General features: G+C 38.3%; 1 protein-coding gene across 1 annotated transcript in view; it reads left to right on the top strand.

The window, feature by feature from the left end:
* Positions 1 to 695: 695 nt before the first annotated feature.
* Positions 696 to 25,804, top strand: part of cspg4 (chondroitin sulfate proteoglycan 4) — a 42,813-nt gene continuing 17,704 nt past the window's right edge. The window contains exon 1 of the mRNA XM_030784243.1: positions 696 to 858. Within this exon, the coding sequence (XP_030640103.1) occupies positions 696 to 858 (163 nt within the window). The remainder of the gene's footprint in view (positions 859 to 25,804) is intronic.

Genomic DNA, 25,804 nt, shown 5'->3' with positions numbered 1-25,804 from the left:
TCTGGAACACAGATGAAGAATAACATCCATTTGAGACACAGGCTTGAATTAATCAAAGCTGCAGACATTAATGTGACTCCACTAGTCTGTGGAACTGAAACAGTGGAAATCTATTTCCTTTGCAATCTGTAACACTCTTCTTCAAAGGATATGTGGCAAAAAGGTGTCTTATTATTGGCTAACACAGCTCAGTAAAAAACAGGGTAGGAAAAACCCAAGATACATTGCATTTTTTTTGTTTATTTGTAAAATGGCCTCATTTGTCCACCCTTGACAGTTCTTCACACACAATCGGTATTTAAGAATTTGCAATAAATGAGGAAGCATCAGACTATGTAACTCTGCATAGACATTACCATACATAGAGAGTTGATATTTCCAGCAGTGGCCTGATGTGTCTCGGGAACCACTGCTGTTACCATGGAAGTTAAAAAAAAAAAAAAGCTGCTTCAACTAAGAGTGTCCAGATGGTGAAATCTGAGAAAAAGCATCACGAGAGAGAGGGAATGAGAAAGAAAGAGAGGGTTGTCCATTTAGTTTTTTTCGGCAGGGGCGGTTTCGTGCTGGATGGTAGGCGGAGGGTGTGGGGGGGGAGTGTTCTCGGGCTGTGTCTGTGTTTCAGGGGGTTGGGGTTGGGGTTGGGGGGTGGGGTGGGGGGTCTCAGTTTAGGGCACTCCCTGAGCCAGCCCCCTTTGATGGGTAGGAGCTGCAGAGCTGTTCAAGTCATCAAAAACTGGAAGCTGAGTTCCTCATTGAATGGAGAGCGAGACACAGACAACGCCGATAACATGAGAGTCCTGTGCATGATCATGTGTGCCCTGTTGGCCCTTCTCTGCCTGCCCGAGCCCAGCCATGGAGGTAAGGAGCACTAAAATAGACTGTCATCCACAAATAGTTCTATGCTGTGAAGAGGAACTCTGGCAGTGAGATATATATGAGCTATTACTTTTTGTTTAAACTTGTGTAAACTTTTGCTAACTTTTTTTGAAAGTTTTTCCTGGAATTCAACTCCAGGTCATTCAGAAGTTATTTGCTTTGCTGTGTGGAGGTGTGAGCAGTAATGAATGCATTTTGTCTGAGCATTGCCATATTTGCACAGGAACGTTGGTGTGACTACAGTGCTGAGGTGCTGCAAGGTCTCTCTCCTAGCTCTCTGAAAGGCTCTTGTTCATTCACAAGTGTTCAGGGGATCACTGGGTTTTGCCTCTTTGCCTTCCTGATTTGAGTGTCTTTGTGTCTTTACACAAAGAATGTACAGTGCCGTTTGCTACCAAGAGCAGCCACAGCACCTCGCACTTGTTGTACACATTTTCTCCCCAAATTTCTGTGCGTGTGTGTGTGTGTGTGTGTGTGTGTGGTGTATGCGGGTGGGTGGATGTGTAAAGCGTGTGTCTGCATGCATACATGTGGTATCTCTCATGCCTGCCATGTCAGTGATGGACTAGGCTTCCATAGTAATCCATTTTTCATCCCAAAACAAGATAAAGTTGAATAGCAAAGGTCTTTTCAGGGTGGCTGAAACCTCCGAAAAAAGATGACTGGTTGGAAGCTTTTGCTGTTGCGCATATATCAAGGTTTTATTAATTCATTTATTTATTTATTTTGCTTTTAATTGTGTGGGGTGGTGCATAATCTGTTGGTCTATTTCTGAGTTTAGATTTATGAAATGAAACCAAAATGTATTACCTCAGAGAGATACATGCTTAACAGGCATTGAAGACTGTCTTCATTTCTGTTTCAAAGTCATTTCAGTTGCCAGAAATCCTTTGGAGGATCTCTAGAGATCATTTGCTCTGTTCTAATGGGACTGTGCTCCAGCAAAATGTTTTTGCTCACGTTGAAAAGCTTGCTGTGGTTTAAGAACGTGAAAGGAAGATAACAAGATAAAATATCTTCCTAAATGAAGAATTGATCAAATGCCAAGTTGTCCTGCAGCTCTGCTTTCTAAGGGAACCCCAGTGTTCTGACTCCTTGACTTGTCACTCAGACACTGATGGAAACCATATGAGCCAGTTTCACTCCCATAAAACTTGTCAGACTTAAAGTCCCATTAGCCTGCTTTAAAATAAGAAAATGCTTTCGACAGGGAAATTCTTATTCAAACTGATATTTTTCTTTGGTCTTAGGAGCAACATAATTCTGAGTCACAGAAACTGATCGTCTATATCTAAAGCCAAGATTTAAGCCTCGATAAGATCCATGGATTTAAGATCCATGTTGATTTCTCATCTCTAGAAATTCTCATCTTATCCGTGATTAACAGCCTTTATGGGCAAGAAAGAACACCGCAACATACTGTTCATTTATTGACATCAGAAAAGTGTGGTTTCACCAAGTCAGAATGATCTTTGGATCTAGGGCTAAAGATTCCCAGTAGACGCATTGCTTCAACTTTCATTCAGCCAGTCAGGTGCTAATAAGGCTGTTATGCAGAAGTGGCAAGTCAAACTATCAAAAATACTTTCCACAAGACAACAACATGTGTATGAAACACCAACTGTGAAGAATACCTAACACTGGTAGAGCAAACCAGGTGCACATTCACTGCAACCTGACTTTACTGACTTTACGTTCAACTAATTGTTGAATGTGACACACCCTTATGGCTGTGATGCTCTCTCAGAATTCACTCCATCTGCGCCTGGCCTAAGTCTGGGATCACAGTCTTATGTTGTTAACCACTAGTCTTAAGGCACTTGCAGTAACCAGATATAGTGCTGGGTTCATTTTTTTCCCGCACATCACATGTCTCTACATCACGTGAATACTGGCCAGTGGAATTGACTTCACTTTGATAAAAATGGTCTTTTTACACAACTTGTGGTTGGATATGATTCATGTTGCCTTTGGCAGTTTATATCCCAAGACAGAATTAGTGCTGCCATCTCCTCCAATGCATTATGTCGCCGGGGTAACACTTTAAACAAACAGGGGTTTCAGCTACTCTGCGTCTGTGCGCACTTTTTGAAAATATACAAGGTATGTAAACAGCTTCTTACCACTGTTTGCTCATACGATGAAGAAACACACCATTTGTGTTGGCGAATTGATGAAATTTGTCTGTTGGACACAAGAGGTTCCAGCAGCGGCCCATAAGGTTGCTAATATTCCTCACAGCCGGTATAAATAAACGGTCAGCATATCACTTTATTATTCTATTCTAATGTGTGTGGTGAGCCAAACATTTATCTTTGGAGATCTCACAACACATGCCCTTAGTACAGTGGTGATGTAGAAATAATGTGAGTATTGCTGACATTCAGTGCATATTGAAGTTAAATGAATTCCTTACAATACATGGCTTACATGGGACAGATGATTTGTGATTATGGTACAATTACATAATTGTCCAGACATTGCTGTCCACTATGGCCTCAGATTAGGAAGGGAAAAAAGCAGCATTCCTTAAACAAGTCTGATGGTGCTTTTGTTTCTGATCTATATATCGTACATCTATTCAGCCATCCATTCATTCACACATGCATACATCCTTCAAAGCACCCACCCTGTCACTGAATATATCTAAAATATGACATTTAAAGTCTATATCTGAATGCTGGGGAGACTGAACCACCAGTAGCTTCCTAACAAACTGTCTTGAAAGGCCAGAACAGAACATCAGTGATACTACAAAGACTCACTGAGTATATCAGTGGAAATCGTATGGGGATTTTCACTTCATAATGTCTGAAGACTGAAAATCAAAATCAGTGTAAGTAGTGTTTTAATGAAGTTAAATAAAGTTTAACTGGTGTCTTGACAATATCAGTGCCAACACACAGACCTTATTCTACCTTATAACATACGCAAATAACCCTGTTTACAAAACCATGTGCAAGCAAACACACATATTGACTCCGAGACAAGTCTGAGGTTTAGGGTCAGAGGGTATTGTGTGGTATGTGAGTGTTGTCCTGAATCAATTGTATCCATCACATCTTAAACAAAGCATCACATCTTAATATCTGCAGTTTAATTCTACATTTTTCATAAATTGTTGTTGAAAAGTACTTTACATCTGGCTGGCCTTTCAATGTAGAAAAACACACTTTGATGCCACCCAACATTTTACATTGAACAACATATTGAAAAAGTAAATACGGCCTCCAGTTTCGAGATGACCTGTTTAGAAGGGTGTTTAGTTAGGAACTGTCTTCGAGTCTCATTTGGTTTTCTTGATTTTGTATGCTTTTGCTACATCTCAAATGCATTTGAACTGTAGTAGAATGTGAGTCAAATTAGAGAACCTGAATTTCTTGTCCTGACTTTACGCTTCTGTTTATTGTCTATAAAAGTACACTTTGTACTTCACAACACGTAATAGAAATTGGTAGTCAACAACCTCTTCTTGTGAAACTCATTTTTGAAGGGAACTCCTTGGAAATTTGGAGTCAGAAAACTTGTACATCTAAGAGAATGGCATACAAAGAACTGAGTATTTTTCAGAATGGAGAAATTATGCATGAGCAGATGTCTGGAGTTAAGCCTCCTCCTCATTTGCAGTCTTTTTCTAGGGCATCCCATCTACTAAAACTCAGAAAAAAGTATAACCACTTTACCACTGAGCAGGTTTAATGTGTGTGCTAGACTTGACAAGATGTTTCTTTTCACAATGAAGTTGTCAGACAGTGAACAGGTCAATGCTGACAATAAATGGCTATAGTATATTTTGTAGTTGCAGTAATGCTGAGGTTAGATGGGCATGGTTTATGTGTTTAAAACTTTATCAAATGTGTATTTTAGGGATCTGAGTCATTGGTCTTGCCCTAGAACTCTTAAATATTCCCCTTCCTTGAGTGTTTGCTCCTTTGGCCACAAGTCCAAACAAACTGGAGGTGTTAGTATTATGATAAGCATTCCATGTAGAACTACATTACTTAGTATTGCTTTGCCTCATTCCACTCGAAAAAAAAATCATTAAACCATCGAATGATGACAAGGAAAGAGAAGAGCATGAGAGTATTGGAACAGAGCTAATTATCCCACTCAAATACACACATTTGATTCAGATGCAAATATGCTAAAAGGCTGAGATACAACGAAAGGAGTGAATCAATGCTATATCAGCAAGTTATGCATGTACCATGCTGACACTTGCAGACTCACTGTGTAGTGTGAGTAGATGACTAGGGGTTTACTTTAAACATTGCGCAGACATCTGGAAGTGGTTTTGAGAAGTCAGTAATGAGACCAAGATTTTTCAATCAAAAATGTCCTTATGCTGTTTCTCCTTATATAGACAAAGAGCCATTCTTTGGTGAGACTTTTGTGTAGTTGTTACTGAAGATACTATCAATGGATGTCTAATTAAAGTAAATTAGAATAACTGTAATTTAGACAGCTAGCTGACTGACTAAGATTGAATCTATAAAGAAATTTATCAAGTGTGAAAAAACGCTCACAGCAGTGCAAGCACTGCAATACCAACAGACCGTAAGCACTTCATTTGTCTTCTTACTGAACGGCTGCAAATATTTGCAAAATGGACATCACACTGGTGCCAGAATAATTAATAAAAGTATAACAGTATACACAATAAAAGTATAAACCGTATACACAGGAAGGTCCAGTGTCCTTCCACTTGATTTATGTATTAAAATGCTTTTAAATGCTGCATAGACACCTGCAAGCCTGCTTGCTCATCGATGTCCTGTCATGGGTACCTGCTGTGTGTCTGGCTGCTTTCTTTCTGACTCCACCCGCCTTCCGTGGTCTCTGACTCACTTCATCGTCACCCAGCACTTATGCAACTAGTTTCCAAAGATGGAGCTCTAATATTCTTTCTCCAGTTCTGTTTGTTCATTTATTCCCTTAAACAGAGAAATTATTCTAACCCACCAATCTAACTGCCCAGTGCAACCTGGAAAGGCTTGCTCACAGGGCGTCTCCGACCAGAAATTGTGTAGAGCTGCTTTTCTGGCAATGTCTATAGTAAAATTGTTATACCAAGAAAATTGAATTGAATTTTATATATGCTACCGTTCAGTAACTGCCTGAAACAACATTCTATTAGGCGTCCCTGATAAATGTGCTCTCTCATCGAAATTTAATGAGGCACGCATTTGAAGTAGTTCCACTTGCAATGGCACAATCGCGGGACCAAATCAATGTAACCATTCATTTTAAGTACCCAGACAAGAGACAGCAGCCCTTGAAATGTGAAATATCCATAAAAGGTAAGGTATTAAATGCTTACTCCCAAACATCAGATGGTACTTTCAACAGAGCTGCAATTTTTCTTATCCAAATATATCAGTGGTTCAAATGAAATAAAGGGGATAGTTTTGTGGTGGCTCATGTGTTTTGGTGACTAATAAAATGAAATGTTTGATGCCGCAGTTATACTATTGAGGGATTTCACTGAATGTTTCGGGCAAAAAAGGGCTGGTGAGTCATAGAGTCATGAGACTGTTTTGGAGCAAAATGGAAGATCACATAGACATTCTAACAGCAAGCTGATGTGCCTTAATGCAAGAGTGAAAAACAAGAATAGTCAAGAGGTCTTGCCACCTTGGCTCTACTCCATCAGATCGTGTGGCAAGCTCCAGCTTTGAGGCAATTTTTGTTTGATATTTTATGAAGTATTTCATTTTGACAGTAGTTCGGAAACAACCACAGTAGGCTAATGATCATAGAGAAGTAGTTCCCAGTAGGGTATGTTGACATACATTTGTGGAACTCTTGGACTGATTCAGAGAACATTACAGTTCTCTCAACAATAGCACATACAGTTGTCCTGATGATCAGTTTATCCTTAATAATACTGGCATACTGCGGAAAAGCAAGTCCTCTGCAAATACACATCATTTATTAAAGAAAATATTCAATATATGGTCTAGGTTGAGAAATAGATGTCTAGAGTGTAGCACAAAGGTTGATTCACTGGAGGCAGTATTGCCTCAGCTGTCTATTCATTGCTGTTTTCTGCCAATTATGTCCATGGACCTCCCACTGTATCCCCTACTGCACCCACAAAACCAATACAGACACCAACAAGAATGTGCTGAGCCATCGATCTGTTGAAGATGAAATGTTCAATTGTGACTGTAGAAGATTTTGACTGCCAGAGCCAGGTCTGTACTGCTAAATACGCGCTGATGAGGGAAGATTTAAACTGTCTGCAAATTCTATTATTGTAAATTAACCTTCAATTCTGTCCTTAGCTCATTTGCTGAATAGATTTTGGAAAACACTGGATGTTTTAAATAAGTATCCAGAGCCCTCTCAATTATTTTGTTTTCCAGCATTTTCATGCCTATCTTTAGTCAGGGTCATGATAAAAGAGTGTGCTTTGAGACATGTTTATGTCTGTTTTACTGCTGCACCATTAACAAGTTCATCTGGACTTTTGCTCTTGTATTCCAAGCATGCAGGATTTTGTCTCCTATAGTAAAAACCTGAAATGCAGTGATCGATAGCTATTTGTGCTCTTCTTCGGTGACTGGGCTCTGATTCAGTGATCTCAGCCTTTCATTCATTGAGATACATTGAATATCATGTCACCTTGTCACCATGACCAAATAGAACATTTATTCTGGGAGCATACTGAAGGCAGTCAGGACAGTCTGGGCTTTTCAGGGAACAAGCTGGTGCCGAGCATGTTTGTCAACACTTACTTTTCTTGTCTCATGGAAGTCCAAAATTGGGCCCTGATAAGTTTGGCATAATTGTAACTGTGTAATTGTAATTGCTATAAACAGAATCAAAAAGGGAGGAAAGGAGGCTTGGTTTTTTCTCAGTTTTCCAACCCCTAATAAAAAGCAGGGAATAAATATAGCCTTGTCTCACAGACACAGCATGTATTGCTTCATGTGCAGCTGGGGAAAGGAGAGAGCCTTCAATCTCAGAGAGAGAAGGACAGGGGGAGGGGGCTAAATGGGGAATGGTATAGCGGTTCACACTGATCCCAGTGTTTTCAGTGGCCAGAGCCATGTCGTCATCACCAAATCATGAGGACTTAAAATAACCAGAGGGAAATGGGTTTGTCCTGCAGAGCCACTAAAGAGGCAGGCTGGCCACGTCAGAGTGGTTGAAAGTGAAATGTCTGGTGTGTCCTAGTTGTGGCTCATATGATCCCTGATTTGGAGATAACAGACTGCTCTTTGTCTGAAAGAGGTCTTCTCGTTTCATTCTCTAATGGTTTGTTTATGAAGATGGACATCGCGTCTGACCTTTCATTATGATGTTAATGTTATCTGATTTGGCTTCAAAGAAAGAAATACGGGTTAATCTTTTGAGGGGCTTGAAACATAAATGACCAGCGCTTTATGTGTCTTGGTGATGCAGTGCAACTCCTAGTGTGGAAAATGAGCGATTAGTTCTAAGCTCAGTCATCTTGACACGAGGTGACTGACATACAAGGGGGGACACATACAGAGTTTTGAGTGGTGTTTTATTATTACATCATTTAGGCATTGTGACATTGTGTTTTTGGGTGAATATGGGTTGGAAAATAGTATTGTTTGACTTCTCAATAATTGGAGCATATTTTCTACTTGTTATTCAGGTCAGAGCGACTTTGTTCATATTACAAAAGATTTTTAAAGCTTATGCAAGCAACAGTGGTGCCGTGAATAAAGGGACTCTAATTCTACTGAGACTGACATTTGACTATATTATGCATTAGGTCTGAGTACACCGGCTATTATCAGAATCATTTAGTGTGATATTATGATCTGTAATTCTATAATGATGACACAACATGCATATCTGATCATAACACATTCCCTACTGTCATACCTCAGCCCTCACTAGGCTGATTTCAATCAGTGATGTCCTCACAACATTGCTTTCCAAGAGGAACCCATCAGTCATTAATCATACACATGACAGCTCAAAGGAAACCTGTTGCATAGCAACATTTTTGTACTGTTAACTATACATCACGCCTTGACACAGATTAAATTACTTTCCATGTTGGGAAAAGTAGATCATATTTAGCTTAAAAACGCCACTGAATTTGCATGACAGGCATTAATATAGGGGAAAACCTGAGGGGGGCTTGTGCCCCTCAGGTTTAATAAGTCTGACGCCACTAAGTCCGCCACATTCTTCTCAGGTGTCCTCTTAAAGCTGTTATGGGACCTGTAAACCGTAACAGTGAATCTCTACAGGATGTTAATATTCTGCACATGACCAGTCATCTACCCATAAGGTGTAACATTAGCAGGGCAATTATTTTTAAGCAAACAAATATACCCCCTTGTTTATTGGTCCCTAACTCCAAGTGTGTGAGTCCATTATAAAAATTACTGTATTAAAAGCAGTTCCATTTTTCCCTCGGTACAACAAAGAAATGAAAAAATTGTAATGTACTCAGCGCATGCACTTATGAGGTAAAACTGTGTTTTGTGACAGCAGATTGTATTGGTGTATGTGCATGAAAAGCATAATCTATCTAATTATTTACTGGCTGTCAGTAACACACTTTCCCAAATCCTGTTACTCATTCCAATAAACAAAAAGGCTTCATTACCCCTAATTCAGCATCACTCATTTTAACAGGACAGACAACTACACAGAGCTCCTAGTGGATTTTTCTGTCTAGACCATCAAGTTATTGTTTTATTGGGAGTAGATTGCACTAAATCTTCTATTTTTGGCAGAAATGTTTCATAGAAGCACAACACGGAGTGTTCCACAGATGTGCCTGCTGCACTGGGACAAGAAGAGTTGATACAAAGAATTACCATTTTCTTAGACTGCCCAAGAAAACCATTTTCATGCAGAGAATAACTGTTTAGACGTCACACTGCTTGAATGTTTGGGCTATCACTGGCTCTGTTCAGTTTCTTGTACTGGTTTATGACTTGCGCAAAAACAAAAAAGTAAAAGAAAGAACTGGAGTTCAGGACATATTTTGGTGGTACACTGTGTCTCTGGTACACACTGTGGAAGGAGAACGTTATGGCGTGACTTAACATCTGTCTATGTGAACCGGTTAGCATTCCGTGCATATTCTGAGGTTTTAGATTGTATACAGTTTGTGACTCCATAGAGGGAACGGTCCTAAGGTGTCAGGTAATAATTAAATGTAACACTCAGTCCACCCAGCACGTTGTTTCTCTTTGTTTAGTCCTCTAGGACTGACAGACAATTATAGAAAATTAACTAGCTGAGTATAGGTATTCAGGTCACAGAGTTATCAAACCCTTTATGTTTCTCTGCATGTTTTTAACATAATGCTTTTATCACCCTCACTGTCTGCAATGGGTAGTAGTCCAGGTTCTTTGTTTGTAAAAATGACATATAGCCTGCTAGAGTATTTATGTCAATAATCATCCTAGAAATTTTCATCTTACAACAGAATTCAAATATTACCAGTGGTGGACGAAGTGCACAAATTATGTATTTGAGTGAAAATAGAGATGCCCATGGTAAAATATTATTCCAGTAAAAGTAGAAGTCCATCATTTAAATTTTCACTTGAGTTAAAGTACAAAAAAGTACTTGCCTTCAAATACATTTAAGTATCAAAGGTAAAAGTACTGTAGAAAGTACTGAGTACTGTAAAAGTACTGAGTTCTGTTACCATTATTTTCTGGGCTGGTACAGGGCATGCTGGGAGTGGATTTCTGTTGTGGTGTCTATTGGTAAAAGAGTTTTTCTTGTTGAGATTGTGCATTGTTCTGTAATGTTCTGTACTGTTTATGGTGTGTACTTGTTGTCTGTGGTTATCAACTGGGGAATGTCTGAGACATGTTGTGTCACCGTTTTGTAGTTCAGTAGAGCACATGGGTATATAGTAGGGATGTAGTCTAGATAAGGTAAGTTTGTGATGTTGGAAGCTGTTACACTGGCATTTAACTGCGTGAAAACTTCCATCAATAAAGCAAAGATCTGTTCAGTCATATGCACCCAAAGTCTGCATTCCTGACCATTGTTACAGTACTATGATTTAATATGGCTCTAATGTTGTATTATTTTTGTAATTAGACATATTCCCTCTTCTTGCTTAAACTACTCATTTTAGGTGAGAAGGTTCTAATGTCACTCTGTGCACACAGATCCGTAAGCTCATTAAATTAGTCTGACACTGATGTCAATTAACATTATCATGAGCAGTCAACATGCAGGTGAACCATTTCCATTTTGGAAATCTGATTGGCTGCAGATGTGAAATCACAGGATTTGAGAACAGGCAAACTTTCCTTTTCAGATTTGTTTTAAACTTGACATAGTTACAAGTTTGAACTTCATAATATTTGTTAACTTAAAGAGTATGTGTACGTGTAAAAGTGAAAATTATGGTAAAAATACTGTATGGTAAAAAAAAAACAACTAAAGGCTCTATCAAATTGTAAAATGGTATGACTCCTCCTTAACCTTCTTGCTGGGACACTTGCTCTGTGCTAAGTAACAAGCCATCAAATGTATCAAATGTACAACAGTTCTTTCCTAGCACAGGAAAGAAATTCACTATACACTTGGATGACACACAAAAATTGCACTTTACCATCCTGCTGATGAGGTGATACATTTGTGTGTGTGTGTGTGTGTCTCTATATATGTATGTGCACATGCAGGTGTGTCTATATAAATGTGTGTGTCTGTGTGAATGTGTGCATGATGAGAAGTGAGTAGTAACGCTTTGCTACTCTTGAGTTACCAGTTACTTAGTTAACTAACTAGCCATACACATGATATAAGCATGGTAATGACAGATTTATTTTAACCACACAAGCAGTGAAAGATTTTTCTGCTGCAAGCTAACATTAGATTACCCATTAAAGTAATGTTAGCATAAAAATGGGCTTATCTCTATGTGTTTCCTCAGACTTGAGGGAGAATTCTTGAAGGAAGGAGCCTTGTGTAAACGAGGCAGGCAGAGAAGGCATGTGAAAACGAACAAGTCTTGCTTCTGCCCCACTACTGCAAAAGTTCATTCGAATAAGCCCATGGGTGTTGAAGCGAGTTAGATTCAGAACTTTCCGTCATTTTTCCAGGCGCGCAACTACATTGTAGACTGTTGCACTGTTCTTGTAATAGCTAGCTACATCTAATAGGTGCAACAGGTCAAAGCAAATTAGCTAATTAAAGCGCACGCTGTGTCGTGATTGGTGTGCTTGCTTGCTTCAATTTGGACAATCATTTTTTTTTGGTTTGTTTTTGCCCACTCATAAGTAAGAAGGAACAACAGATGTCACATAATGTAGTGGAGTTGGAAGTAAGATATTTTACGTTGAAACGTAGTGAAGGTAAAGCAAAAAGTCCCCTAAAATGGAAATCCTTTAATAAGTACAGATATTTGAAAAAGGTGCTTAAGTGTAGTAACGGATTACATTTACTTTGTTACTGTCCACCACTGGATAGTACCAACCTGACTCTGCTGAATAGTGTGATATGAATTGGTTTTGACAGAGAGCACCATACAGCCTTCACAGAACTTTAAAATATCAGGCTGTACCTCATTTTATTCAGTTCTAAAGAGGACATTTTATATTCTCCAAACAATTCAAATCTTCATTTTTCCAGAAATTCCATGTGTGTAAAGCAAGTAGATTGAGGAATATTTGAAGAACAAGTTTTCAGATTTGGTTTTCACAGGACACAGCAAGGGTGCCCCATGATTAATCAACAGGTGAACAATCTTCTTTTATATCTCTCCAGTATCCAAATATTATGTTTTTGACATCATATATTTCTGTCTTCCTAGAAATGTATTGATTTCTCACGGAGTAATTGTTTCCCTAAGACAACGTCTCTCTCTGGTAAGCTAACAACTGTTTGGCCAAGTCAAACTGCTAAGGCTGTTAAAAATAAACATGCTGCTAACAAAGTCGTACTGTGGCCATAAATAGTGAGAGTGACAGAGGAGCAGTGGAAACAGTCAACGCCCATGACATGAGGCCAAACCATCCTGGTGAAAGAACTGGAGTTGTATTCTGGAAAAAAGAAATTTACTAATACCCCTGAAAAAAAATCCATTTTAGTGTTTTAACCACTTTTTTCTGCCATTTCTTGCACAGGATTCTTGAAATTGCATTTTTTTTCCTTAGCTATTTTCTTCTTGATATAAGGGAACAAAAACTGAGTCAAACAGTAGAAGCCCAAGTCTAGCCAGCACAAAAGTTCTCTTTTATAGTAATCCTCTGAAAAATAGCTTTTGTTCATTCTCTTTGCTTTTTTTCCATGCTGACTGCCTAGCCCCTCCCATCTGAGTCAGCTTTGCCCTGGCGCCTCGTAAGAGTGAAAAAAAAAAAAAAGAAGAAGAAGAATCTTTCTTCCCATGGCTCCAAAACCACCTCAAAACTTGGCTTGTAGAGACCGGAGTGGAAGCTGGGCTGTTAAGGCTGCAGACACATTCCATGCCGCCATCTTGCTAGACTACAGAGGAAATCCTTCCCCGTTAAATCCTGCCTCTCTTTGTTGCTGTAGTCAAGCTGCCCTATTCTCACAAATTGTATGACTTAATGACTTAATTGACTCCAACATATACTTAATCACTCAAAATGAGTGCTCAGCGATTTCAGTCTTTAGATTTAAAGCGTTAAGTTTCACTGCCTGGAACAGGCACAGGCAGACCACCCATAGGGAGCAGAGATGTAGAGTCAGAGGGGTTGATGCTTAATTTGTGCAACAAGCAGTCAGACTTATATATACCATGACCTGATGGGAACTCCATTGGAAGCCATATTGAATAGTTTCTCTTAGAGCATGCGTCTCGGGAGGATTACAAGCTCTTCATCAAATCACTTAACACATCCTGCTTCACAGAGAGAAAAAACATAGGGAAACACAAGCCCACAGACCAACAAATATACACAATCTTCATCTCTTAAATTTCTGACTACATCTCACCAGACTTGACTACTGACAGAAGAGGGGTGACACTGGTTGCTGTTTGGGGCTGTTTGTTGAGGGGAGTGGGTGTGGGATTTATTCCTCATACAGTAGCTGGGGTTAGTATTCGATAACGATTACAAGCGTATGGTTTTGCTGGATGGTGGTTCTGACTAAGTCACCAGAGAGAAGGCTGTTGTTGCCTGTGGTTTGTAACAGCAGTGGAAACTTCTGCTTTTTGTTAGCATTGATAGATAGTTCTCAGTGTCCTCTGAGTTTGAACACTCTACCCTAGAAATTCTCCCAGCTTCCACTTCCTGGTTGGCTTCCTGTTCCTGGTTAGCTTTCTCTGTTCCTGTGTTTTGACCTGTTGTTTTTTGGCCTGTTTCCTGACTACTGATTCAGTGCTTGGCCCACAGTAGCTGCTTATCACATTTTGAACTGTTTCTGTTTTAACTTTTCAGATTTTGGATTACATTTCAGAATAAAGATAGCCCAGTGGTTCTATCCAGTAGCTGTGTGAATTTGGGGCTGGAGACCTTTATGCTGAAATTTTATAAGACTGTTCTCACGATGACCATTTTATTATAAATTTACAGCTCTCTTAATCCCACTTGAAGTGCTTTCTCCACTCTTCTTTAATATGACACAGTACACGCCGTGATTATATTAGGGCTATTGGCTATAATCCAGGCCGTGACGAATGATGTAACGGTAAAAGTGGTGGTGAAATACCAACACTCTACTGATATGTAATTGATGAACGAGTAACTGTTCGTGCTGAAAATCAAGGCTACAGACAACCAAATTGTTTGTGAAGGAATAGTCTTAACAGTTCACTATTATTCTTTCTTGTCTGCTGTACCACAAATGTGCATACCCTGACATTTTTAGCAGTGGCACAATCATATTCAGACTTTCAAATTATTCTGGTTTAGTTTAATCTTTGCCCAGCGTTCAGATGATAAAACTTTGTTGTACAATATATTTTACTTACACATATTGGAAACTCCTTACACAGTCTGAAATGGTATTTTCAGCAGACCAAAACAATCATTTCTAATGTGATATTGGTTTTATTCAATTCAGGAGCTCCAAGGTAAATTACATAGTTGCCACTCAGGCTGGTATCAGCAATCATTTCAAACTATGTGAGACTTCTGAGATGTATGCTAGTTTACTTTCTGTGAATACATGACCAGTATCAATAAGATTACATTTTATGACCCCAGCTGGCATGGAGGACTGTGTAATATGTTCTGTGTCTTCCGGGATTTGTTGTCAATATGACAATGCTCTCTCGCAGCCTCTCACATCAAAATTTAGTTTGTATTTGCCTTTCGGGCTCAAGTGTAAAGATAAATAGAATGTGTTTTTTATCAATATTATTATGCTCATAGTAGACTAAGACTGTCAAAACAGCAATGTTTTACGAAAACATAGCAACAGACTACCCAAACTTTAGCCTAAGTCCAATAGAGAATATTTTACTTGTTTTAATTTGGTTTAATTGTAATGCAGTTTAACTCAGAGATGACTGTAATGAATACTATTCTTAATTCTTATTCTTAATCCTTTAACGGAGAACCACGTGCAACACAGTAGCACAGCCAGTAAAGCCAAAGACAGACTTGTCTACTATTAGTTTCCTCAACAGAACAGTTATCCGTTAGTCTCATTTTGGGAGTTTTGCTAGGATAACGTATCATTTTTACCTTAGTTTCAAATAGTTTGATTTCCCAGAGATCATAATTCTGTGTTCATGAGGTGAAGTGAAAACTTTACGTTGTAAACATAAAGTAGCCCCAGTCTCTTGAGAAAGTATAGTCTACCACATAAAATGTATATTTTAGGCTTAGCCAAATAGAAGTTGTCGTAGAAACAACACCCTTGAAAGTTAGACAAGCCAGCATTAAGGGCTGACCTCTCATGCACTGCTCTAAGTCCCAGAGGTACAGGAGTCACTGTGCTACAGACTGCTAGGAAAAAATCTTGGATGAAGGGCTTTTCAGTTGTAATAAAATACTACTGGAACATGAAGGACTGCCTTTTGCCCCAGACAATGGGTGGAGAACTAGCCCCTGTGTTTTAAACATTGTACTGTCTACAGTTTCTCTGTCCCAGTCAGCAATATACTATTTTTATAGTCAAAAGCCAACAAAAACAGGAGTTTGCTATTAATCTGTCTGAAATGTAATCCTGCTTTTTTTTCAGTCTTTTTCATTATATATTAATGCTTATGAGCGATGCAGTTCATAAACTTTTCAGTCTGCTAAATAATTTGAAAATAAGCACACAGCTACATTTCAATTCTGACAACTTCAATCAAAGTTTACATTGTTGGAAATCTGTCTGAATATTTTCTGCTTTAAATGTTTCGTTTATGTTTGGTTGCAACAAAGCAGTATGCTAAGTACGACATAGCAAAATAATTACTCATGTGGTATTGGACTGTTTCATCAGGTTATTCTAAATCAATGCTTAATGAAACACTGAATGAATGGCTGTCCTGTGTTATCTCATACATCAGTTTTGTAAGCACTCTTCAAAAAGAAGCATTAAGCAACCGTGAAATTAGATGTCACAAATTAGTGAGAGAATGCATTTCTGTTTTGCTGTCCCTGTGCATCCCTTGAATGCTTTGAAACACAGTGGAATGTGAGGTAAAAAAATTCTAATTGTGTTATGAGAGTTTGCAAAATTGGTTCCTTGTGTTGTTTGTTGGTTAATTCTGTCCAAGTAAGATGTTTTTCTCTTCTGTGGAGCAAAAAAATGTTATGTATTAATTCCAGGAATGCTTTAGGAGAGCCAGACTCAGCATCATGGTATGTTCAAAGTAGCATATTAATGCTGGATGTTGACAAGAGGAATTTTGGACAAGTCTCTGGCCGCTAACTGACTATATCAAGAGTGAGAACTTAGGAAAAAATATATTATACAAAAACATTATTTACTAACTGAGAGCTGTACTATTTAGAATGCACTGGGGTAGCTAACAAGGCAGATGCACACTCTGTGTGTCAAAAGAAGGGTATATTTAGATCATAAAGCAAGATGCATTGTGAAAAATGGAGCCAAATGTTTCTTGCATGTCCCCTAATTTTGCTTATTAAATTAAAAAAAAAAAAAAAAAAGGTGATGAAATTGTACCTGCAGTGAAATATTACACCATGTTGAAGTTTTCACCCACAGCTATGATTTATTTTTAGCATATTCATCACATTTATGAAAGCCACATCCCCATACATGAGGACAAGTTCCTGTGTGTGGTATAATGATAAATAACATGTGCATAATATAATATTCATGTTTTCCAAGTATTTTCACAATAATTGAAATATTTGTCCTTTTTTAGGAAAGTGGATTTACATGGAGAACAAGAACAGTTTTTCTGACTTTTCTATGTAATCTGACTATAAGCATATATTTGCTGATAATCTACCTTAACTGAATTTACAGTCTTGTCTGACTTCATGTTATTGCACATATTATCAACCTTAGTGAAGGACAAATATTATGCTGCTTTCTGTTGTGGATTTAAAAGATGACTCTTCTACTGTCTAACCTCTTTTTCTCCTTTTAACTGCACATAAAATTGTTGAAGTTGGACTAGCTGGGGGAGTTTCTGGAGAAGTTGTGAAGAATGTTTCCTCTTCAGACTCATTTACCTTTCTATATGTTGCAAAAATTATGGCTTTTTGAGCAAGGTTTTTGTAATTGCAAATTAGCCATAGATTTACACATTTGTATGGTAGAGTGTTCTGAGACAACAGTGGTAAAGAAAGACGCACGTGTGCTTGTAGTGTGCAATATATTTGCCTACAAGAAAATGGAAATTAACAGAAAACCAAAGGCTCTACTGTGAAGTACATGCCATGAATTCATTAATATGATCTACAACCACTCTTTAGCAACAAACTACAAAAAACATCCTTAATCACAACTCTAGCAATAATAAAGATTGGTGAGAAATCTGGTCAGGTATGGAACATGTCACACTTCCAATGCAATGTACATAGAAGTTCAGCAATGAGAAAAAATTATCCTTTACTTCCATACATGGCATAGAGATATGTAGTATGACGAATGCATCGCAATGTTTAAGCTCAAGGATGTGATGGCAGGGTTTGTATAAACAGGAGCAGATGGTATGTTTATATTGTCAAATAGAGCATATAGCTAAAGATGGAGGCTACAAAAGGTTTTATTGTTTGGTAGGACTAAACCTCTACTCTAACATTCTCTCCAAATCTGATCAAGCATATTTGCTCTTACAAATGAACTATTAGACTTGCATGCATTACACACTATCATATGTTATATAACATATAAAAATATCAAAATAAGTTTAACTGATTGGATTGTCTCATTCACTCTGCAGCAAATTTTAACCATGGTAGTCAGGCTTAAAGCTCTTAGCGTTCAGCGAACGTGTAATGTACATAGATCTTATTTCTTCTATTAAACTGAGATGGGTTTTTTGGCTATGATCACAGTCACCTCTTACCTATTGTTTTCAGCCCTCCATTCACTCCGCCAAGCACAGATTCATCAGTGAGTGACAAGAATGTCAATATTCTTTGCCTGAAGGGTGCAGAAAACCCATACACTACCAGGGAAAGGCAAATAGCACACACCATCAATCTAAATAAAGCCGGCTGTCTCCATTGAATGTAAAACAATATTTATGAATGCATCTTTTTGTACACACAAGCCAGGGGGTTGTATATATTTCAAAATCCCATTCTATCAAACTAGCCAACAGTTTTCATTAATGCTGCATTCTTAAGATATTTTTAGTTTTCCTTGTGATGGATACCTGGTTTGCTAATGATTGAAGTAAATATATATCTAAAAAATCAGACTACTCAGATATATGTCAAGAGATTTAAGTTGTAACTCTTGCTATATTTAATTACTTCACTCAATAATGGAGACAATAACACATTGTTCTTACTGCATCTTAAGAACATTCTGTACATATATTATGTTTTAAGCATATTTATATTGAGAATACTGACGCTTTGTAATGTAATGTTTGAAATAACTTATCACGCAAGACAGGAGGCCAGGTTTCTACATAGACTATACACTGTAATATGCAAGAATGTAGCTGATATTGTTCCATAAGTCTGTGAGAGTGAATGATTTTCAACAACAAGGTGCCACTGATAATTCCCTATCTCTTTTTCTACTGGGTTAGGTAATTGCATATTAGTGAATATGCAGTGAATTTCTGTGCTTTGGAATTGTTATTGTTGAAATTTTGAAAAGAAAAGAAAGAGAGAAAGAAAAAAGGAAAAAAAAGAAAAAGTTTGCCTTTGTAGTTTCTGTAGCTTTGTTGCAGGCAGAGATCTAAGGAGGGAAATGAGAATTTTCAAAGGGCAGAGACAATGACAGTGTGCTGTGTAGGGACACCATGAGGAATGACTGAGCAACTGTCAAAAGCACTCCTGTCACCCTCCTTAGGTAGCGTAAAACCTGAAAGGAAATGTTAAAATCATTAAGCTAAGGGTGCTGTGAGGTGTTAGTTAGATCCACTATCACATAATACAAAGGAAACCTTTGATATTCTAAACTTTGCAAGCTTGCCTCATGCCCAAAGACAAATAGGCCTAAGTCTTGAGTTACATGAATGTCTAAATGAATGTACTATCTGTGTTTACATTGTCATGAATCATATTTGTGAAACCATGACCTGCACCCAGCTAAATTCATGTCTTCATTCTTTAAGGCGTTCATTATAATCATTGTATATATGCTGGTAATTCAAAGAAAGAATGAATTGTTTCTGATTAATCCTCCATGGGTCACTTTCCTTAAATTGCTCAGATTGGCTGCACATTTTTCATTGCAGCTATATCAGTCATTTGTATAACTTACTACCCAGTAAGTCAGAATGACTGAAGTAGACTAACGTGAAAAAGACGGAACATTAGACTAGTAGTTTTCCAGGGCTTTTCCTCGAATGGGAGTTTATTTTGAGCAGAGTGTTTTCTGAATAGGGAAAAAAGAGGAGGGAGGGATGGTGGAGACCTAACATTTCCCAAAAGAGAGCCTTAGAACTGGGTAGGGCTCAAAAGAAAAACGGTAGCGTTGTGGAAACAGTGGTGCAAGCAACAGAAGGCTGAGGGCGGGGTTCCCACAGTGGGGCTTTGGTCCACTGATTGTAGGGTTTTAGAGAAACTCGGATTTTCGTTGAGCTTTGGGGAGTTATAGAGTTCTGTTGGTAAAGGATTAGCCAGACCTTTCGATTTGAGACGGGTAGTTTGTCAAACCACACAGATCCAGCCTGTTTCTGCCAGCTTCTGCTTCTTTTCACCTGCAAAGCATTAGAGGCTAGTGTTAACACCCTGGTAAACCAGCATGCAAGCAAGCAGCACAGAGAGAGCAGCTTTAAGGTTTCCTACCCATGGCCTCTTTCATCTCTGTGCATGTGGCAGGACTAACAGTTTCTGCAACAGGGCCTTTGTCCTTACTGCCCACTGGGAACAAACATACAAAGCCAGAGGTTGAGAGAAAGGAATGAAGTGGAACTGAAGCCAAATTACCTTGTGTGAAGCTGCTGTAAGGGTGAAATCTGTTACTTGCTCACAGCACTTTCTGAAAACATAGTGTCAGTCTAAACATCACCGGTTTTGACCTTTCAAGCACAAGGTAGCCATTGTCCAGAATCTGAGTAATGAAACTGAGGACTCTAACAGCTGGCGTACAACACAGTAACCTAATATTCAGCCACAATTTTCCCTGGCTAATGAAGACATACTGATGCATGCTTTCATTTTGATTGCGTTTGATTTCTTATACCCTGTGATTCTTGCCTGCTCAATATCCCGTGGATCAAACATGTCGGAGAAACACCGGTCTCTTCTTCTGCACCTAAACTGTTGATAAAGAAAGCCTTACCAGCATGTATCAGGCAAGCATACATAAAAATTGATAGCTTGACTTTAATTAGGCATTTCATCATTTATTGCTCACCTGTTTCTTTTGCTTTGAAATTGTTTGTCTGAAACGAATGTTCTGAGCCCATTTAAGACACAGGAATATGAGAGCAGTTGTGGACACAATGCTGAGGTGGGCTTGTAGTCCTGCTGACTGCTCAGGGTTTGGGATAGAGGGATTCATAATTTATTATTTCATGGTAGAATTTCAAGTTTGTTTCTTTTAATGTACCCTTTCTTTGTCATTCTTACTCAACGGTTCACTGATTTTAATTTTATTTTCCCTTGTCATTGCATTGTTTGTTGCTTCAATGCCTGTTATTTGCTTTGAAAAATTCTAAATTTTTATACTTTGTTTATTCTTATTGTTCTCATTTTGATTGTTTGCAGTATTGCTTATAATGCACTTCTTTAAAAAACTGCATGTTGTCACCCTGGTAGTGTGTCTCCGTAACTAAAAGAGACACACAGGAAGAAGCACAGAGCAAAGAAAGAGCCAAGCACTGAGGTCACATATGTCAGTGGCTTAGCATGGGGGAGTAGAGCCAAGTAAACATACCTCTGGTCTCAGGCCCTGCCCCCATAGGCCACTTCCCTGATTGAATTCTCTAACTGCCATTTTCACCAACATCCAACCCTACCGTTATGTGCTTTCAGTTAACTCATGGGAAAACCAGAGCTACAGTGTTGTGAAATATCACTTTCTGGTCACAGTTGGTTTTGTCTAAGCGTTCTGGTGATGGAGGTGGTGGGGATATAGGAAAAGTAGGTGTGGGGGAAGAAGGGCAGATTATTTAAACAGAACCCTTGCGCAGCAACCTTGGAGGTTGTTGGCTTCCGCTACTTGCCTTAGCTGACAGAGAACCCCTTTATTCTGGTCTCACCCACAAAACCAGACTTGCCCTTATCCTGAACACAATGTTGCCGTTGAACTGTGTGGTTTTTTTTGCAAAGCTGTTTGATGGCATGAGATCATATAGCCAACAGCCATATTTAGAGTTTAATAGCCCTTCACAGTGGTGTGATGAACCTGAAACAGGTTACATTCATACATTTGTCAAGCACCAGAGAAAAGCAGACATTCACAGTAGCAAGTTTAGAAGTTGCAGTGTTTCAACAGGGCATAGAGATCTGGGAGATCAAAAAAGCCCAAAAACTGAATTTGATATGAACAGGGTATGAGAGATCAGAGGACCCCAGTCAACAGACAGTGTTTGGCTGGTATATATTACACATGTTAATATAAATATAGAACTAAATAAATAATATATATAATATGAAAGATATTTCATTTCATCCTTGTGGGATGATACCTCACGCTCTTGTTTCTAGAGCAGGAATGTCCATATTCCATCTAATTTGTCAACCTCAGTTTTGTTGATTTTAATGGAACAGTCTACACTGGACCTCAGGCCTCTTTTAGAGATGGAAAGCTTTAACTTCTCACTCACTTTACTGGCAAATATGCCTCTCTGTGACCTTATGCCAGTCATTGCAGGAAGACTGAATGGGTTTAATTAACAATAGAGCAGAGAGCCACATGCTGCTGAAATTATACCAAGACCCATATTTATGTTTCATTCCTTTTTTCACCAGTGAAAATCACAGAGTTTAGTACATGGTTATTGTGCATGTTATTGTTTGATTTTGCAATGTCTAGGTCCAGTCTTTTGACTGACTGCAAGACAGCTGTAAATGTGTGACTGTAGTGAGTGAACAAAGATCTGGGGCTCGTTTTCTGATAAAAGTTTATCTTAGGTGTTGAGTATTATCTAAGTGCAACCTTAAAAAATGTTCATTATGTTTTAAACACATTTCTCCTAGCAGCACATAACATAAGAGTGTGGTAATGACACCTAAGTACGTCCTAAGGGTTGCTGTTTGCTTGAGAGGAAGCTGGAGAGTTTGGCGAAGAGGACAATTCCAGGGAAAGTTGTGAATCCATTACCATATTTCAGTCTAGTGAAAATGCCTACCTTTATTCTGAATCTTTCATTTTTGGTTGTTTGGTCTCACCATATGTTGATGAATTGTAGCTTTGTGTGGAACTGATGACCAACCTGAGTGACTGCACTGTTTGTTAGGCATGAGAAATGGTTAAATATGTACATTACTAAATGAAATAAAAAGAGCAAAAATCAGAAGCAATGAACAAACCACTCTTTTGATGACGTCTAATGCTGGTATTTGAGGTAGAAGTCACCCTTATACTCACATTAATGACTGAGCACATAGCACTAATGAGCTATGTTATGGCACTGAAATTTCAGTGCTTCCCATTTAAATGTGAAAAAGAACAGTTAAAACAGTTTATAGATATTACCATGCTTCTGTGCCTTGGACTAATGAAACTCATTTCATATATCCTCTTCATAAGCCAAGCGTTCTGTTGTTGTTGTTGTTGTTGTTGTTTTTGCTTTTTTTTTATTGTGAATGTGGCCAGTGTTTTCACACTGCCAACAAAATCAAATTTCTTTTTTGGATCTCTGTCAGACCTAGATGTCTTTAGTGGGAAAGAAAGAAAGAAAGAAAGAAAGAAAGAAAGAAAGAAAGAAAGAAAGAAAGAAAGAAAGAAAGAAAAATCTTGGACAAGGCTGAGAAAAATAAACCCATGTTGATGATAAATTTAAAGGCTCTCTGAGCCGATGATAACTTTAAAGGCTCCCTCAGAAATAAAGAGGACTATAATACTATAATTTTTTCACTTAAACTGAGACTAAATTGAACTGTCTAACATGCAGTGAGAGATGAAACAATAAAAAGCCAATATGGCTTACTGTTTTGAAACTTGCTGACCTCTTTTGTACATTAATTCTAAATCCTTTGCTGTAATGAAAAATATTACATAACGCACATCACTTGATGATATTCTACATCCAGTGAATGCTAAGCCATATATAGGATGCAAATATATATATACCTTACAAATGAAACATACATATTAAGATGACATTTACAAACATCTGAGGCTTAACGTACTTTTGAAAAATGAGGCCAAATAATTTGACGTTAGACTCAAATAAAGTCCTGAACCTGACTATGATGAGCTTTTTCCGTATTCCTATCACTGTCAATAGAGAACATATGAGCATATCCAGCTTATAAAAATATTGAGCATATCATTACAAATTCAGTGGTTTATTTACTGTTTATTCTCAGACTAGGGTTGTCATGGTTTTATCATAGAAAAGATCACATCCAGCAATATCCAAATACAGTAAATGTTGTAACATCCAGATGGGTGGTAGCACACTATGCGGCACATAATTATACACTCTTTCTATGCTGGCATAGTCACCACGAGAAAACAAATGACCAACACAACCACTATTTACAGGCATGTGACCATAATTTTACCACTGCTATCTGAGTTCGTTTACAAAACCATGCAACTGTTGTTGCCATGGAGGAAAACTTGTATGAAAGCACATTAAAAAAGAGGAATCTCTGTGCATGTACGTGTGTGGGTGTGTGCGTGTGTGCGTGTAAATGAGTCAGTGAATTGAGTGAGTGATGTTGAGTTCCAGTTACTGTGTATACACTTCCAAACATTTTTAGTGTCCAAAAGATAGAGGGCAATGTAAAAAATGTTTGAATCTGGTGTCCCGTGTGACAGTGGAACTGTGTGGAACTGTGAAATATGCAAGGAGTAAAGCTACATTATTCCAAGGATATTGGTGTAGATTTGAAAACAGAAATTTTATTGAAAGACATATTTTAAATATTTATCTGTATTCAATTGGATTAAATGTACATACGGGTCAGATGCCAAAAAAATTCAACAACAAAAAAAAAACTTTGGCAAAGTTGGCAAGGTTGTACAAATAATTGCTTATGTAATGCTTTCCCAGTCAAGTCACATGGTCAAAGAAGATCTAAGTCACTGACTGCTTCCTGCACATGTGCTTCTTTCTCGTCCCTTGCGAGTTTTCCGGACATGTCAACCAACTGAAAGCAACAAAGTAGGATGGGCTGGGGGCGGATGGAGATGAGGGCATGATTTACAAAGGGGAGATTCATTCATGGCTTTGAGGCAGAATGACACACTCTCACTTTAAACCTGATTCAGTCATCAAATTATAGCCATCTGCATTGGAATAATCCAGGGCCTCGTCTGCCCACAAGGAGAGAGTGTCTCACTGGGTGTGGTCACCAAACAGATGATAAGTGTCTGCACAGCCGGCAAAACATCAAAGCTGTGGAAAGTGCATGTGCTGGAATATTCACGTGAGGCTCAATCATGTGAATTACAGCACAACCAAGAATTCTGTTTTTTGTTTATGTTTCAAGAAGGATGTAAACAAGACCTTCAAAATAGTGAAGATCAACTTTTTAAGGAGACTTCTTTGAAAACTCTCTAATTTTGATGGGCAGAGCAAGAGTGAGCTGACCCCCCATAGCTTAAAGTTCACTGTATTTGATGCTCTGTTTTTTTAAAAATGACCGTTCATAACATTAACATATATGCACCAGCTTAACTCATCAAAACTTTGAAATTTCAGTGTCTGCTAATACCTGAGTAATGCTTACAAACTTAACAAGAGGGGTAAGGCTTCATGGAAAAGATCATCCCTTTCCTTCTTTTCCCTCTATTATCAATCCAGCTTGTATAAGTGATATATAACACAGTCTTTTGCATTCTCTTCCACAATCTAATTTTCTTTTTTTCTTTAATCAGTCCATGTTTGTGTTCTACTAGAACAGGCAGAACAAGGTATCTTAGAACAATGTACTGTGAAGCATGCAAAAATGGCTCTCAAACATGTTTCCAATTTGAAGGTCTTTAATAAATTCCAGGTTTGTGCACAAATTCTTCTGAAGATAGCTATTGTGTTTCTTCAAGTTAATGCTCCATTCTCATGAATGGATGTGAGCTTAAGAAGTCCACCAAAAAACTAAGCCATGAGGATCGAAATGGTTGCTTTTGACTTTGTTCTTTAATTCAATTGACTTTTTGTGTTTTCAGTCTCTTTGGGCTTTTTAACAAAACTGCCCCTGTTTTATTGGCATCTGTTTCACACTTGGAAGACCTCCTTTTGACTACAGCACTGTTCTAGATTATGTCATAGCAACCAAGC

Source organism: Chanos chanos, chromosome 1 (genome assembly GCF_902362185.1).
Source record: "Chanos chanos chromosome 1, fChaCha1.1, whole genome shotgun sequence".
Classification (NCBI taxonomy): Eukaryota; Metazoa; Chordata; class Actinopteri; order Gonorynchiformes; family Chanidae; genus Chanos; species Chanos chanos.
Note: the sequence above shows the minus strand (reverse complement) of the source record. Positions and strands in the feature narration are given on the sequence as shown.